At 51.6% G+C, this 16,715-nt stretch overlaps 1 protein-coding gene across 1 annotated transcript in view; it reads right to left on the bottom strand.

The window, feature by feature from the left end:
* The window catches only part of ATP1A3 (ATPase Na+/K+ transporting subunit alpha 3), a 67,365-nt gene extending 58,821 nt beyond the window's left edge, over positions 1 to 8,544 (bottom strand). The window contains exons 1-3 of the mRNA XM_048502323.1: positions 8,291 to 8,544; positions 2,168 to 2,293; positions 1,839 to 1,898 (exon numbers count right to left, since the gene is read on the bottom strand). Coding sequence (XP_048358280.1) covers positions 1,839 to 1,898; positions 2,168 to 2,293; positions 8,291 to 8,296 — 192 coding nt within the window. The 5' untranslated portion in view covers positions 8,297 to 8,544. The remainder of the gene's footprint in view (positions 1 to 1,838; positions 1,899 to 2,167; positions 2,294 to 8,290) is intronic.
* Positions 8,545 to 16,715: the final 8,171 nt, after the last annotated feature.

Here is a 16,715-nt window from a genome sequence, read left to right as displayed (position 1 = left end):
TTTTTTCTGTTGGCAGTAGACGATAGGACTTGCTATGAGTTTAAATTATGGACAGAAAGATACCAGCTGGAAATTAGGAACTTTTTTTTACAGTAAGAGTTTTTTACAGTAACAGAGAAATTATTAATGCCCTGCCCCCGGAATGCCCAGCCACACCCCCATCGTGCCCCGCCCAGCCCCATTGGCGCTACGCCACTGTTTGAATCCCACCACCATGGGAACCTGTTACTAAAATTTTTGGATCCCACCACTGATCCCATGGGTCAGTAATGACCCAGTGCTTGTGCAGGGAACTATCTTGACCTTTAAGGTTGGCACAGGCAACCACCTCCTGTCTTCCTTTTCCCTTTGGCCCCCATCCTTTACAAACAGTTACCATAAACTCAGATGGGCATTCTCAGGAGCAAGATGCAATTCCTTTCCATCGTCTTTACTTGGTTCTCAGACGTCCCTCGGCATGAGCGACGCTGTTCTTTCTGCCCTACTTATACGGACTCCTTTGAACCCATCTTGCTCTCTTGCCCGAAGTATAACAGCTTCAGGCCGGACTTCTCTGCCTTAACCTCGGTTGGATTCTCGGATCTTCCTGTCAATAATCCCAAGGCTGAAACAATGGAAATTGTAGCCAAATTTTCACTGCGCGTTTTGAATTCGGTTCCCCTGGCTTCTGTCCATACTTTTACTGTTCTCTACTGGATTTACTTTTTTTGGTCCCTATATTGCAGTGATGGCGAACCTTTTCGAGACCGAGTGTCCAAATTGCAACCCAAAACCCACGTATTTATCACAAAGTGCCAACACGGCAATTTAACCTGAATACTGAGGTTTTAGTTTAGAAAAAACGGTTGGCTCCAAGGTGTGCATTACTTGGGAGTAAGCTTGGTGGTAGCCGGTGACTTTGCTTTGAAGTAACCATGCAACTCTTCCAATGGGTGAATCACGACCCTAGGAGGGTTTACTCAGAAGCAAGCCCCATTGCCAGCAACCGAGCTTACTCCCAGGTAAAGGAGTTTCTTCACAAGGATTTTCTTCCCATGAAAATCAGTGGGGTTTAACAGCGCTTAACAGGGTTACCTACACTGCTTCCCCAAAACTAGGTCTTAGATTTAATGCTAATAATCGAGCCCAGCGGCCCAGGCCAGCCCAGATGTATGTGTGGGGAGGGTGACTCTGTTTGCGTGTGCCCATAGAGAGGGCTCTGAGTGCCACCTCTGGCACCCGTGCCATAGATTCGCCACCACTGCTATATTGTATGTGCCTAATAAAGGTCTCTGAATCTGAATCTACAAACAGTTTTCCCACTCCACTTTGTCAAATCCAGTTTTGAGATTCAACCTCCCTGCAGATGATTTTATAGTCATCGGTCATGAACCCATCACTGGCCCATTCATTCCCCACACCCCAGTTCTCTCCAGAAGATAACACCCAACTACGACCATCATGCATCACTGCAATGCTCCCCAAATCATCCCCGGTCCTTGAGGGAGACTCCAGAGCCCCACGGTATTGGTGTGGGGAAGAGAACCCCTGCTTCCTGGGCTTCAGTGTGTGGCCAAAGTGCCGTCAAGTCACAGCCAAGATATGACATCTCAGTGGGGTTTTCCAGGGAACAGACGTTCAGAGATGGTTTGCCACTGCTTTTGCATAGTGACCCTGGACTTCCTCTATGGCAGGGGTCTGCAACCTGTGGCTCTCCAGATGTTCATGGACTACAATTCCCATCAACCCTGCCACCTGCGGCTCTCCAGATGTTCGTGGACTACAATTCCCATCAGCCCCTGCCAGCATGGCCAATCAGACTAGCTTGGCCCATCTAGGTCGGGGTTTGGTTTCCTTACCTGCACACAATCGGTATTGTACTTTCGGCACACCTCTTCTATGGACATTTTGTGCTCGGTCTGGAAAAATGCAAAATGGAGTGAGAATTAGGAGGCCGTTCCATTTGCTCTGTTGGAGTCTCCCTTTCTGTCATCTATGGCTGCCAGATTAAGGTGAAGTAGAGTTACTCTAGTCCAAATTCGCTGATTTTACTGAGTTTGAACTGGAGTTGCTCCACATCTGGTGGCGCCGTAAATGGCCTGGGAGCAAAGTCTGACAGCCGCTTGCTAGTCAGGGTCGAGCACGCCCCCACCCCCATTGCCACGCTGGCACCCTCTTTCTTACTCACCATCGCCACTTCCTTCTTAAGATCGTCCATGTCTTTAGCTTTCTGATTCTTGCCCTTCTTGGGTGAGTCCTTCTCGTCATTTTTGTCTTGAGTGGTCGCCACGCGGTAGCTGTCTGAGCGGCCGTACTGTGTAGGAGGCAAAAAACAGAGATCGAGGTATCGAAGACGGGTTCACAGCTTCTTCCTTTGAGCACCCCACCCCCCCACAACCATCAGTATCTCTGGCACATACATTCCCTGTAGAAGTGTCTTCTTGGGAATATGGCAGGCCTCACCCATCCCAAAAAGGAAACTGTCGTGCCACAGAATTCGTTGGGGAGAAACACATTTTGGGCAATATATCTCCTGTGTAGTACCCCCACTGCCACCCTCCATACAGGCATAATCTCCAGCAATCTAAGAATTACCCCTGTGAGGGCACACCATTTGTTCGCAAATTGCAGCCCACAGACAGCTCTGTTCCACCAGGGGCATACAAGCCTAGGGGATACCCATGTCCCCGGGCGCACGCCTTTTTGTCATGTGAGCGGGCGCCGGACATCTCCCTATGTTAGCGGTTCTCAACCTGTGCGTCGTGACCCCTTTGTGGGTCGAATGACCTTTTAACAGGGATCGCCTAAGACCATCAGAAAACACATATTTCCAATGGTCTTAGGAACAGAGACACAAATAATTTTATGGTTGGGGGTCACCGCAACATGAGGAACTGTATTAAAGGGTCGCGGCATTAGGAGGAGGAGGAGGAGGAGGAGGAGGAGGAGGAGGAGGAAGAAGAAGAAGAAGAAGAAGAAGAAGAAGAAGCAGGAGGAGGAGGAGGAGGAGGAGGAGTTTGAATTTATATCCCCCCCTTTCTCTCCTGCAGGAGACTCAAATCTCCTTGCCCTTCCCCCCTCACAACAAACACCCTGTGAGGTGGGTGGGGCTGAGAGAGCTCAGAAGAACTGTGACTCGCCCAAGGTCACCCAGCTGGCGTGTGTGGGAGTGTACAGGCTAATCTGAATTCCCCAGATCAGCCTCCACAGCTCAGGCGGCAGAGCTGGGAATCAAACCTGGTTCCTCCAGATTAGATACACGAGCTCTTAACCTCCTACGCCACTGTTGAGAACCACTGCCCTATGTGCTGTCCCCCACCGCGGCGCCCTGCCTTCCTCCCGGCCTCCCGGCTTCTGCCCTCTTCAGGCCCTTCCATCATAATCAGAAAGAGCAAGCGAGAACCTCTTCTGGGTTATCCCATTTGGCAGACTGAATCCAAGCCAACCGAGGCAACGTTTTGTTGAAACTCCATTCTCGCCGATCCTGACTCTTTTCCACACGTGCCAGGAGATCTCTTCATTCTCCCAGGGTATCATTCATCGTTGGGAAACTATGACAGATTGATGTCTCCCAGAAGGGTTGCCGTTTGAAAGGCTTTAAAGTTTTGGCATTTCTCAGCCTTGGGAGGAAGCCAAGATATCTGCATTCTCTCTCCCCCCAATGAAAACAGTACCGAAGATTGATGGGACAGGATAACACGCTAATTAACTACCCTGGATCGGGTTGCCAGCTCTGGATCGGGAAATACCTGGGCTCATTCCGCACATGCAGAATAATGCACTTTCAAGCTGCTTTCAGTGCTCTTTGAAGCTGTGTGGAATGGCAAAATCCACTTTCAAACAGTTGTGAAAGTGGTTTGAAAACGCATTATTTTGCGTGTGCAGAAGGGGCCCTGGAGATTTGGGGATTGGAGCCTCAGGAGGGCGGGGTTTGGGGAGGGGAGGGAAGGGACTCCAAGAGGTGTAAACCAGTGATGGCAAACCTATGGCACGGGTGCCAGAGGTGGCACTCAGAGCCGTCTCTGTGGGCACGCGCAAACAGAGTCCCCCCTCCCCATACATCTAGGCTGACCTGGGCCACTGGGCTCGATTATTAGCATTAAACCTAAGACCAAGTTTTGGGGAAGCAGTGTAGGTAACCCTGTTAAGCGCTGTTAAACCCCACTGATTTTCATGCGAAGAACTAAAGCGCGATCCTTTACCTGGGAGTAAGCTCGGTTGCTGGCATTGGGGCTTGCTTCTGAGAAAACCCTCCTAGGGTTATGATTCACCCATTGGAACGGTTGCACTGTTGCTTCAAAGCAAAGCCACCAAGTAACGCACGCCTCGGAGCCAACTGGTTTTTTCTAAACTAAAATGTCAGTATTCAGGTTAAATTGCCGTGTTGGCACTTTACGATAAGTAAGTGGGTTTTGGGTTGCCATTTGGGCACTCGGTCTTGAAAAGGTTCGCCATCACTGGTGTAAACCCATAGAGTACATCTTCCAACACAGCCATTTTCTCCAGGTTAACTGATTTCTGTAGCTTGGGAGATCATTTGTCATGTTTATTGATTCATTTCCTGTACATTTATTTCCCGCCCATCTCCAAAGTCCCTGAGCAGGGTACAATCCTAAAAACACCATAAAAACTATCATAAAATCCCATAAAATCAAGAAGAAGAAGAAGAAGAAGAAGAAGAAGAAGAGGAGGAGGAGGAGGAGGAGGAGGAGGAGGAAGAATTTGGATTTATATCCCCCCTTTCTCTCCTGTAGGAGACTCAAAGGGGCTGACAATCTCCTTGCCCTTCCCCCCTCACAACAAACACCCTGTGAAGTAGGTGGGGCTGAGAGAGCTCCGAAGAACTGTGACTAGCCCAAGGTCACCCAGCTGGCGTGTGTTGGAGTGCACAAGCTAATCTGATTCACCAGATAAGCCTCCACATCTCAAGTGGCAGAGCTGGGAATCAAACCCGGTTCCCCAGATTAGAGTGCACCTGCTGTTAACCACTACACCACGCTAGCTCTCAAACCACTACACCCGTGATGGCGAACCTTTGGCACTCCAGATGTTATGGACTACAATTCCCATCAGCCCCTTCCAGCATGGCCAATTGTAGTCCATAACATCTAGAGTGCCAAAGGTTCGCCACCACTGCACTACACCATGCTTGCTCTCAAGAAAAATCTTTGCCCGAGCCCATGAGACAACACTACGGCAGATGTAACAACAGTCTGGCCAAGCAGAAAGCATTTTCGTGCATCTATTAGTACACCAGGAATGCGAAGTGATAGGTCAAAGCCAAGAGCTCTTCTCAGTCCACCAGCCGATGCAGAGGCATACAAGCGCATCTGTGCCCTGGAATGCAGACTGTTCTGAACTGTGGAGGTGGTTTCTTATCCAGGTTCCAGAGCTGGGCTAGTTCTAGAGGCCATGATGCACCTATTGTGTGCGCATTTGCCTGGCCACCACACCTGTCCACTCATCCACTGGCCTTGGAGGTCAACAGGACAGCACCTGCTTGGTCTTCAGGTAGCCATACACTTTCATCCGTTGTCCCTCATCAAGAACGGCTTACCTTGCAGGTACATGTCACCTTTGCAACATGCAAAGCACGGAATGCTATTGAGAATGCGCAAAGTACACCTAGCCCTCATTTCAGGGGAATTACTACAAGTATTTGAATCTTTAGCGGGCAAATTATATGTGACTCCCACATGTTGAACTGAGAGGTAGTCCAGCTGGGTTTTTCCCTGTCCGTGACCCTGCCCAGTCCCAGATCAAACTCCACCTGGTCAGGGAAGGGACGTAGTCCACAGTTGTGTGCGTAACAGAAGTTTTTCAGAGGCCTGAAGATGGTACAGCTAACGTCCATCCTTCCCAACCTAAATCCTGCTATGGTCTCTAAGTCAAACAGGTGTTGCAGGTTCTTGGAGCAAAACAAAAACCTGCAAAACCTATTTGTCTTTGCCTATGATAAACAACCACAAAAGACCACGCACACCAAAAACGATGATTCCATCAAACAGCCTTCAAGACTCTGGAAAAATTGCCATCTCTATACATCCATTGTCTTCTCCTTGTCTTTTTAACCCCCTGGAACAGGGGTGGGCAATTATTTTTTCCATGGGGCCGCATAAAAAAAAGAAAATATTGTGGAGGGCCGGGCCAAAAGGCAGGGGGGCCAGTCAGGGTCATCCGGCGGGCCGGATGTGGCCCGCGGGCCGTATAATGCCCAGGTCTGCCCTAGAAGGAGACTTGGGCAGGACTCAGACTAAGGGAGGGAATCTATCCATTCTTTGCAGCCAGATGTTGGTCCATTTCTGAAGCTACCCAGACCTGGCCCAGCCCATGACCCGAATGGGAGGAAAGATGGGATTTAAAAGTGACCCATAAGCCTATATTTAAAGGCCCAAATAATATTCATATGACCTTGACTGACCTTGAGATGCCCTTCCCAATTGCTCTTTGTCAGAAGGCAACAGTCCCGGTTGAGTGGAAAACTCTTGCTCCCAACGTGTGCCCGAAAGCTGGGATCGTCCTGATCTGGGTTATTGCGAAGGGGAGCTCTGAGAGGGCCCCCCCACCCCCCAACTGCTCATATTCACTGTGCCCATGGAAAGCAAGGCCTGTTGCCGTCCAAACCCTTGCCTGGAACCGGGATGCTCGAAAAGACCGCAGCGCAGCTCTAAGCCTACCGAATGCCCATTCTGAGGCACGCGAACATACAGGGACGTGTGAACAGGTGTCCACACCCAAGACAGATGCACACAGAAAATAAGAAAGAAAATAAGCCTGTGGACTGTTGTACGTGAACTCCCCACAAACGCACAACCACAAACACCGACCTATGCATGACTGTATCTCCCACACGTTCCCAAATAATCCCCCGAGGTTTCCGAAGGAGTTCACGACCGTTTGCTTCCTTCCTCTGCACGCACACCTCTGGCTATGTGCTTATTCATCACCTGCCCCACGGCTCACCTTGGCTGGGGAGAAACGGCCAAGTGGGAGCCATTTCCCCGGCCCTCCCCACCTCCTCCCTCCCAAAGAGCTGCAATTCAGGGCCTTCGAAGGCGACCCAATGAGATTTGCCCGGTTAACTGGCTGGAGAGGGTCAAACTCGACCAAAGACGGTCTGCCCTGGGCGTGCGCTGCAGGGGGTGAAAGACCCCCATCTCTGCGCCCTGACCCAGGAGCAAAAGGGGGGATCGAGAAATGGGGGATCCCCTGGTTTCCCGCTGCAGGCTGAGCCCGCCCATGCGCCTCAGGGAGACGCATTGTGGAAGCTGGTTGGCGCAGGGGCATCGCTATGGGGCAGCTGCTGCGGGGTGCCTGTAGCTGGGGGGGCACGTACCCCACCAGGGCCTCCCCGGCAGTGTCGTGACTGACCGCCACCCCCCTATTCTGCAGCGTTGCGACGGCAGGGAGGCACAGATGCCTGGCACCGCGCCAGCGCTGCAGCAGCTCACCAGCCGCAGAGACCCATGGAAGAGGAGGAAGGGGGGAGCAATGTGGGCCCCCCTCCTTGCCTTCCTCACTCCATGAGACTCGGGGGGGTGGGTGGGGGGGGGGGGGGGTGGGTGGATGGGTGGGGGGGGGGGGGGGGGGGGGGAGGTGGGGGGGGGGGTGGGGGGGGTGGAGGGAGGGGGGGGTGGAGGGGGGGTGGGAGGGAGGGGGGGGGGGGGGGGGGGGGGGAGGGGGCGGGGGGGGGTGGGGGGGGGGGGGGGGGGGGGGGGGGGGGGGGGGGGGGGGGGGGGGGGGGGGGGGGGGCGGGGTTGGGGGGGGGGGTGGTAGGGGGGGGGGGGGAGGTGGGGGGGGGGGGGGGAGGGGGGGGGGGGGGGGGGGGGGGGGGGGGGGTGGGGGGGGGGGGGGGGGGGGGGGTGGGGGGGGTGGGGGGGTGGGGGGGGGGGGGGGCGGGGGGGGGGGGGGGGGTGGGGGGGCGTGGGGGTGGTGGGGGGGGCCCCCCAACGCGCAGAGCCGGGGAGGATTCGCACACAGATCCCCCAGGAATGGCCGACACTGCCCCTCTACGCAGATATCCCCACGGGAGGGGTAAATGTGCGCCTCTGATGTGCAGGCAGGGGGAATGTCTAGGGTAAGAGAGGCGACGGGGTCATGTCCGAGTCGTGGGGCTGAGAGGGGCAGAAGGGACCCGGGGGGGGGCCAAGAGAAAAGCGCACCCATGCGCCCCTAGATGCTCCCTCCTGCGCACGCCATGTGGGGCAGACATGGCGGCATCGCAGCTGCGGCGCAAGGACACCTGGATGTCAAGGCGCAATCGTGTCCCCGGAGCCCCTGCCCGCAGCCCCAGGGGCTGGGTGGTACCTACCCCCATCTTGGTGGCTTTCCCGTCTCAGCGTGGACGATCCAGACTCTCCTGGGGTTGTCTCGCCAGCTGGCAGGCAAACAGGTGGACGGATGGAGAGATGGATGGATGGATGGACGGGGAAAGAGAGAGAGAGAGAGAACGAGACAGACAGGGGAGAGGAGGGAGGCGCTGGACGCCGGCCAGGGATGCTGAGCCCACGGCTGCTAAGCTCCGAAGGACAATCCTGCCCGGCCAAGCTCCTGACTCTGCCGTCTGAGCCAGCCGGGGCGCAGCAGCCAATCAGCGGTGACTCCCCCCACAGACGCCGGCCCACCCGCAGGCCCCGCCCCTTTTACTGCAGAATTCACCTTCCCCAAGGTGGGGGGGAGAAAGGGTCAGGGGATCCCCCCAAACCTGGCCAGCACACATCCGCCAAAGAGCCCCCAAATCAAACCAGGAGAGAGACCGGCCCTGGCGTTGAACGCATCCCGGTGTTATGTGCCAGAGAGCCATGTTGCTGGGGCACCCAGAGTAAGTCGGAGCACCCCAAGTTATTAATCAATCGCAGGCCTTGACGGACGCGCGCGCTGCCCCACAGATTCACACTTCCTAGACGTGAAATGCCGCCCTATAGGACACCCCAAAAGAACGACACATCTCTCCCCGGGTATACAATGCGGACTCAAGAACACCCCACCCCCGCAAACAAGTATCCCCCATAGCTGCTTCCCAAAGACTTCCCAAACACAGGGGGGGGGGGATTTAGAGTGTCAGGGAACAGAGAAAATGGGATTCGGGTTTTCCTTCTGAAACATCAACAATTTGAGCCCGGGATCCTTTGGCTGGAGTTTTGGGGTTGCTGAGAGAGAAAGAGGCCAGAAATCCAAAGTTCTTTAGCAAAATAGCAGCTTTTATTTATTACAAAAATTACACAAACTCACTACTCAGTGGCTGGCCTTGGTGCTGACGGGAACTGTCTGACTTACCCCTTTGATTTGAGTCCTTTGATTTGATATATGCCCACCTAAAATGGCTGGCGGAACCTGAGGCATTGATGCTGGCCAGTCAGGAGAGGACAGAACATCTTCCAGGGACGTTCTCAGACTCACCTCAGACATCTTGGAATGTTATAGTCATGGAAGCGTAGAATAGTCCATTCTTCCTGCTCTCCATTTTCACCTTCTCGTCAGGGACATCTTGCCACAGGGGCATTCTGGGGAGGATAGCTACTCGGCAAACACCTGCTCCAGGTGCCCCCCCCCCCCATGCCCCACTCTACTCTCATTTTAGGGCCAGCAGTGGTATCCTGGGCAGATTTGGCGGGGCCAGGCTGTAACAGGGCCTGCTCACTGCAAGGCCAGACGCCTCTGTCTTGCCACATACGGTCATCTTGGCACCCACCATTTCAGGTCGCATGGTCTTGTGGTGGGTGGTCAGAGGTGGGATCCAGCAGGTTCTCACCAGTTCCCGAGAGAGGGTTACTAATTATTTGTGTGTGCCGAGAGGGGGTTACTAATTGGGTCCGCTTTCCCATCTCCACGCCCTCGCCTCCCCGAGAGGCCTCCTGCCTTTGAACGTGAAGATTCCATATAGCAATTGCCACTAATAATGTAACTCCCTGAACTGGGTTAATCCCTTTCAGGTCCTGCAATTCATTGATTCTCAGCCTTTCATACCTTTTATCTCACCAGTCTCTATCAAAGAACCTGTGTGTTTCACCATTGCTGTGTTCAGATTTGTGGGGCATTTTCTACAATGTGATGATGATTTAGAAATGACCTGGTGCAAAAAAAATTTGGGGTGCAAAAACTTTTTGGGGGGTCGTGGTGGGGTGGCTTCCCATCCAACATCCAACTCAGGTTTTGCCCAGGGCTCAGGTTTGCCTAGGTATGCCTCTGCCCCCTTTGCTGAGGGGGGGCTGGCGAGGGAACCTGTTACTAAAATGTTTGGATCCCACCACTGTGGGTGGTCTTCACATGGTCTGGAGACATAGCAAATCAATTTGGACTGACAGATCTTCTGGATTTTCACCAACTTACTGCCATTCCAGGTCATCTTCCAGTCTTGGCTTTTGGCCCTCACTCACTCACTCACACACTCAACCTTTTTCTCGTTTTCTTGGCTCTCGTCCACGCCTGGACAGATTGTATTTATGGGCGATGTGTTGCATTACCCTGACCTGGATGGCCCAAGTTAGCCTGATGTTTTTCGATCTTGGCTGCTAAGCAGGGCTGGCCCGGGTTAGTACTTGGACGGCAGGCCATTGAGGAAACCCAGCGTTGCTACACAAAGGCAGGCAATGCAGGGGTGGGATTCAAATAATTTAACAACTGGTTCCGGTGGTGGGATTCAAATAATTTAACAACTGGCTGTTTTCAAGCACCATTTTTAACAACCGGTTCTGCCGAAGTGGTGCAAACTGGCTGCATCCCACCACTGAGGCAACGGTACACCACCTCTGTTCACCTTTGAAAGCAGACGGGGTCGCCATAGATGGGGTCTGCCACTTGATAGATTCTAAGCAGGATTCGCCCTGGTTAGTTCTTCAACAGGAGCTGCGTGGCGTAGTGGTTAAGTGCTTGCACTGCCACTCATGCAGTCAGGAGTTCGAGCCCCCTGTGGGTCAGATATCCTGGCAGCTGACTCATGGTCAACTCAGCCATACATCCATTCCTTGGTTTGTAAATGAGTACCTAGCTCATAGCTAGGGGGTAAAGAATAGCCGGGGAAAGCAATGGCAAACTACCCCACAAAAACAGCTTGCCTATGAAATCACTGCTTGCAGTGGTACCCCAGGGTTGGATACAACTGAAGGGGAAACTTTACCTTTTAGTACTTCGACAGCAAACCACCCTGGTTCCAGGGGTTTTGTGCAGAGAGAGGCCATGACAAAGCACCTCTGTTCATCTCTTGCTTTGGAAACCTTACGGGTTGCCATAAGTTGAGGACAATTTGATGGCCCTTTCCACTACCACCACCATGGGTTGCACAAACACACAAACACACACACACACACACACACAGAGAGAGAGAGAGAGAGAGAGAGAGAGAGAGAGAGCTGCATGAATTCACTTCACTTCCATTTGTGGTGAAATTTCCCATCTCCTCAAAAGCTTGTTAGCGAAACGCTATCAAATCCCATAGATCTAAAATGTTCTTTCTGACATCACACACTGAGTCCTCCATATTTGCTCAAGATGCCCCGAACTCCAGCCCTCCCTGACCCACAAGCAGCATTACTCTCACATTATCCTCAAAAAGGATATCAAAGAGATAGAAAAAGGGCAGAGAAGGGCAACAAGGATGATGGAGGGACTGGAGCACCTTCCTTATGAGGAGAGGCTGCAGCGTTTGGTCTCTTTAGTTTGGAGAGGAGACGTCTGAGGGGAGATATGACTGAAGTCTATAAAATGATGCATAGGGTAGAAAATGTTGACAGAGAGAAATTTTTCTCTCTCACAATACTAGAATCAGGGGGCATCCATTGAAAATGCTGGGGGGAAGAATTAGGACTAATAAAAGGAAACACTTCTTCACGCAACGCGTGATTGGTGTTTGGAATATGCTGCCACAGGAGGTGGTGATGGCCACTAACCTGAATAGCTTTAAAAGGGGCTTGGACAGATTTATGGAGGAGAAGTCAATCCATGGCTACCAATCTTGATCCTCCTTGATCTCAGATTGCAAATGCCTTAGCAGACCAGGTGCTCAGGAGCAGCAGCAGCAGGCCATTGCTTTCACATCCTGCATGTGAGCTCCCCAAGGCATCTGGTGGGCCACTGTGAGTAGCAGGGTGCTGGTCTAGATGGACTCTGGTCTTCCAGCATGCTCTTTCTGATGTTCTTATGTTCTTATACTTCAACCCTGCAATGCACATGCTACAGCAGTCATGCACTGCTAACACAGCTTCGTATCCCAGCACACCCAGGTCCTAAGAATACAGTCAGATCTCCAAACCCACTGGATCTCCACTGCCTAACCGATCGGTTCATTCCAAAGATACTTCACAAGAAGGAACACTGAGACAGAATCCTCACGCAGTTGTTACTACCCTTGAAAATACACAGTTCACTACAGCTAACTTAGGCCAAGAGTTGGCAACTAGAGGCCCTGGGTCAAATTTGGCTCACCCAACTGCCAATGGAATCCAAAAGCACGGTGTGGAGAGATCTGTCATTGAAGATTTGCCAGCTGGCCAGTGAATGGCCACAGAGGAGGCTGTCTTGGTCCTCCAGTATTTTTGCAAATTCTCAACGCTTCCGTTGAATGGTTGTATTGACATTTTCCCCCAGACTTTTTGAATTAGAACATCAGGAATTGGTGGCTCATGCAAAACAAAGTTCTGCTCTCCCCTCTCCCTCGGCATCCCATATGGCCGCCTAGGCGTGGCCAGATATTTGTTTGCTCTTTCTGAACCGGAGCACCGACGTGCCATCACTTTGACCGGATGCAATGTGCTTCCTTCCGCTTTGAGGGATGGAAGAGGCTCCAAAGCACCCCGTAGCGAGCGTTTTTGCATCTGCCCGCTGAAAACTGCAGAAACTGTACACCATATTCTGTATTATTGCCCCCTTCATAAACGGGCCAGAATACCGTTCCTCTCCACCTTATTGATGGGTTTAGAGTGCTGGACAGACCAGCAGAAGACTGTTTATGTGTTAAATAATGACTCCAGAGATGCACTAGAGCAGTGATGGTGAACCTTTTTGAGACCGAGTGCCCAAATTGCAACCCAAACCCCACTTATTTATCGCAAAGTTCCAACCGGTTGGCTCCCTCTTCCTCCGCCCCACCTGCTCAAGCAGGGGCCAGCCTGCTCTAGCCTCCGGCAAGACCTGCGCGCACTGCTCTGTGCCTCTCTAGCATCTCTGCCTCTTCTGCGTCCCCCTCGGACAACAGCCACCTGGAGCACAGGCACCAGGCCCACCAGCCGAGTCCTCCCTGCTCACTGTGGTGCACGCACATTGTGTTCAGTGGCCCAGGCCAGCCTAGCGGTGCGTGTGTGTGTGTGGGGGGGGTGATTTTCCGCTCCGCACATGATGAACTCTGTGTGCGTGTGCCCACAGAGGGGGCTCCGAGTGCCACCTCTGGCACCCGTGCCATAGGTTCACCATCACTGCACTAGAGCAAACAGACGGGTTTTTATACACGGTCATAAACCAATGATCTTAATTTTGCTTTGTATGTTGTCTTTTAATTTTTTGTATCTTGTTTTGGGTCTTTGTACTGTGCCATTAAAGGTTATCTTCGGGGGTGGGCGGTTCATTAAATCTGATGATGATGATGATGATGATGATGATGATGATGATGATGATGATGATGATGATGATCTGTTATCTGGTCGTATTGAAAGCACCTAGATAGTTATTTCTATTTCATTGACTTTATTTACTCCACTGATGAGGACCAGAAGTTGCTAACATCGTTCTCCTCTCCTTTGTTTTATCCTCACAACAATCCTGCGAGGTAGGTCAGGCTGAGAGAGTGTGACTGGCCCAAGGTCACCCTTGAATGGCAGAGTGAGGATTCGAAGCTGGTTCTCCCAGATACTAGTCCAACACTTTAACTCCTACACCACACTTTAACTCCTACACCACTTTGTTTTATCCTCACAACAATCCTGCGAGGTAGGTCAGGCTGAGAGAGTGTGACTGGCCCAAGGTCACCCTTGAATGGCAGAGTGAGGATTCGAAGCTGGTTCTCCCAGATACTAGTCCAACATTTTAACTCCTACACCACGGTGGCTCTGGTACAGGGGTCTGCAACCTGCAGCTCTCCAGATGTGCATGGACTACAATTCCCATCAGCCCCTGCCAGCATGGCCAATTGGTCATGTAGGTCATGTAATTGGCAAATGCCAATTGTAGTCCATGCACATCTGGAGAGCCGCAGGTTGCAGACCCCTGCTCTAGTACCACTCATGTTTTCCCTGTCCAGCTGCCGAAACAGATGTGGGGCTTTGAATGGCGTTAGCACATTAAGCGCATATCTATGCTACGTGCTCAATCTGGTTTAGAGCCACTATCGTCCCCGAACTCTTCTGCAAGGGGTTTTGGGGGATCTCTAAGACAATGATCGGCGCCCCTCCCACGCAACCAATCCCAGGATTCTTTTCAGGAAAAAGCACACAAAAATAAAACTGACACCAACGGGTCGAACGGATCTTTGGCATTTGCATGCCGTTTCCCTGCAGCGGGAGATCTCCCAGCAAGCCGAACAAGACTTCCTTCCCACGCACCAGCTTTCTTCCAGCGCTCCTGCCGGCTTTGTGCATTCTAATGCATGTCGCCTCCTATTTCATGTTGCATTTTCGCTACACCAGTTGCTCCCCTCTTGCCGACTGAGTAGGCTTTTCACAACATTCGGTGTGAGACTTCCAAGAAAACGTTCTTGGAATTGACACCGTCAACCTCTCCCAGCACAGAACTGTTTCGCAAAGGCCCAGGGTAGACATGCGTGTTCCCCCATGTTCGTGTGAATGAGCTTTGACAGATTCATCACCACCGTTGGAACTTTCCCCACACCTTCTGTCAATTCCCACCTGAGCGCTTTTCCAGCGGAAACTTTTCAGTGTCGCAGTGAGCAATGCAGGCATGTGTGAACTCACCCTGACAGTCTCTGGGAGACAAGACCCAAAATCTCACTTGATGTGCAATTTTTATAAGGATCTGGAAAGTTCACTCACCAGTGCAATCCTAAGCAGAGTTACAGCCTTCTAAATCCATCGGAATCAATGGACGAAGAAGAAGAAGAAGAAGAAGAAGAAGAAGAAGAAGAAGAAGAAGAAGAAGAAGAAGAAGAGTTTGGATTTATATCCCCCCTTTCTCTCCTGCAGGAGACTCAAAGGGGCTTACAATCTCCTTGCCCTTTCCCCCTCACAACAAACACCCTGTGAGGTAGGTGGGGCTGAGAGAGCTCCGAGAAGCTGTGACTAGCCCAAGGTCACCCAGCTGGCGTGTGTGGGAGTGTAAAGGCTAATCTGAATTCCCCAGATAAGCCTCCACAGCTCAGGCGGCAGAGCTGGGAATCAAACCCGGTTCCTCTAGATTAGATACACGAGCTCTTATCCTCCTACGCCACTGCTGCTCCTAGGAGACTCAAAGGAGACTCAATGGGGCTTACAAACTCCTTTCCCTTCCCCCCTCCCAACAAACACCCTGTGAGTTAGGTGGGGCTGAGAGAGCTCTGAAGAACTGTGACTAGCCCAAGGTCACCCAGCTGGTGTGTGTTGGAGTGCACAGGCTAATCTGAATTCCCCAGATAAGCCTCCACAGCTCAGGTGGCAGAGTGGGGAATCAAACCCGGTTCCTCCAGATTAGAATGCACCTGCTGCTCCTAGAAGGGTAAAACTCAGTTTTAAATTCCACTGGAGGTGACACTGTGATGCAGACCTACAAACAATGTTGGACAAAGACCTGTGTGATCTGGGTTCAAATTCCCAGTCAGCCGTGGAATTTCGCCAGGGGGTTCTGGGCCAGTCATTCACTCTCAGACTGACCTACCTACAGGGTAGGTGGCAAGATACAATGGGGTACAGGAGGGTAAAGTGAGCCGCTTCGGTTCCGCCGGGGAGTAAGGCCGGCTTTCGGTGAAGCAAACAAATAATCCACAGCCCATAACACAACAGGACGGCACAACAACACCTGAATCGGTTCCAGCACACAAACACAAAGTCGACAGATTGCTTCTAGCTCATGCATACTTTACTCCGAGCCCTTTTAACTTATGGCTGCATCATACTGTTCCTTTATTTATGATTCATATTGTTAATTGATGATACTTCTCATCCGAAGGAGTTCTGTCTATTTTCTTTACTGCCTTTGTGAGCAATCCGGGAGGCTGTTCGGTGCGTCATCCTTAAAGATGTCTGGAGGCTTGTAAGAATTCCTGCCAGTGCATGGTTTGTTCTTACCTGGTTCTATTATTATTTTTTTAAGTCCGTTAAATGCCTTCCGTGTAACTGGTTTTCTGTGTGTGTGTGTTTTAAGCATGGGTGAACAAACAGGGTATAATTTTTGGAACCAACAGGTACGCGGCCTTTCTTTCTTTCTTTCTTTCTTTCTTTCTTTCTTTCTTTCTTTCTTTCTTTCTTTCTTTCTTTCTTTCTTTCTTTCTTTCTTTCTTTCTTTCTTTCTTTCTTTCTTTCTTTCTTTCTTTCTTTCTTTCTATCTATCTATCTATTTATCTATCTATTTATTTATTTGTTCGATTTATAGGCCGCCTCACCCCCGAAGGGCTCGAGGCGGCTCACAATATGACTGTTCACAATGACAGCAAATAAATACAAAAATATAACTTAACCCCATTAAAATCTAATACCAGCAATTACTTTAAATGAATAGAAATTAAAACAACCAAAGTTGTTAAAAACAGGCGCCCGATCCAAAGGCCAGAGAGGGAGGGGGAAAGGCAGGGCCCGAGATGGATTCAGGCCCAACCAAGGTGG

The sequence above is a fragment of the Sphaerodactylus townsendi genome, linkage group LG06 (genome assembly GCF_021028975.2).
Source record: "Sphaerodactylus townsendi isolate TG3544 linkage group LG06, MPM_Stown_v2.3, whole genome shotgun sequence".
Lineage (NCBI taxonomy): Eukaryota > Metazoa > Chordata > Lepidosauria > Squamata > Sphaerodactylidae > Sphaerodactylus > Sphaerodactylus townsendi.
This window is presented reverse-complemented; position numbering and strand designations above follow the sequence as displayed.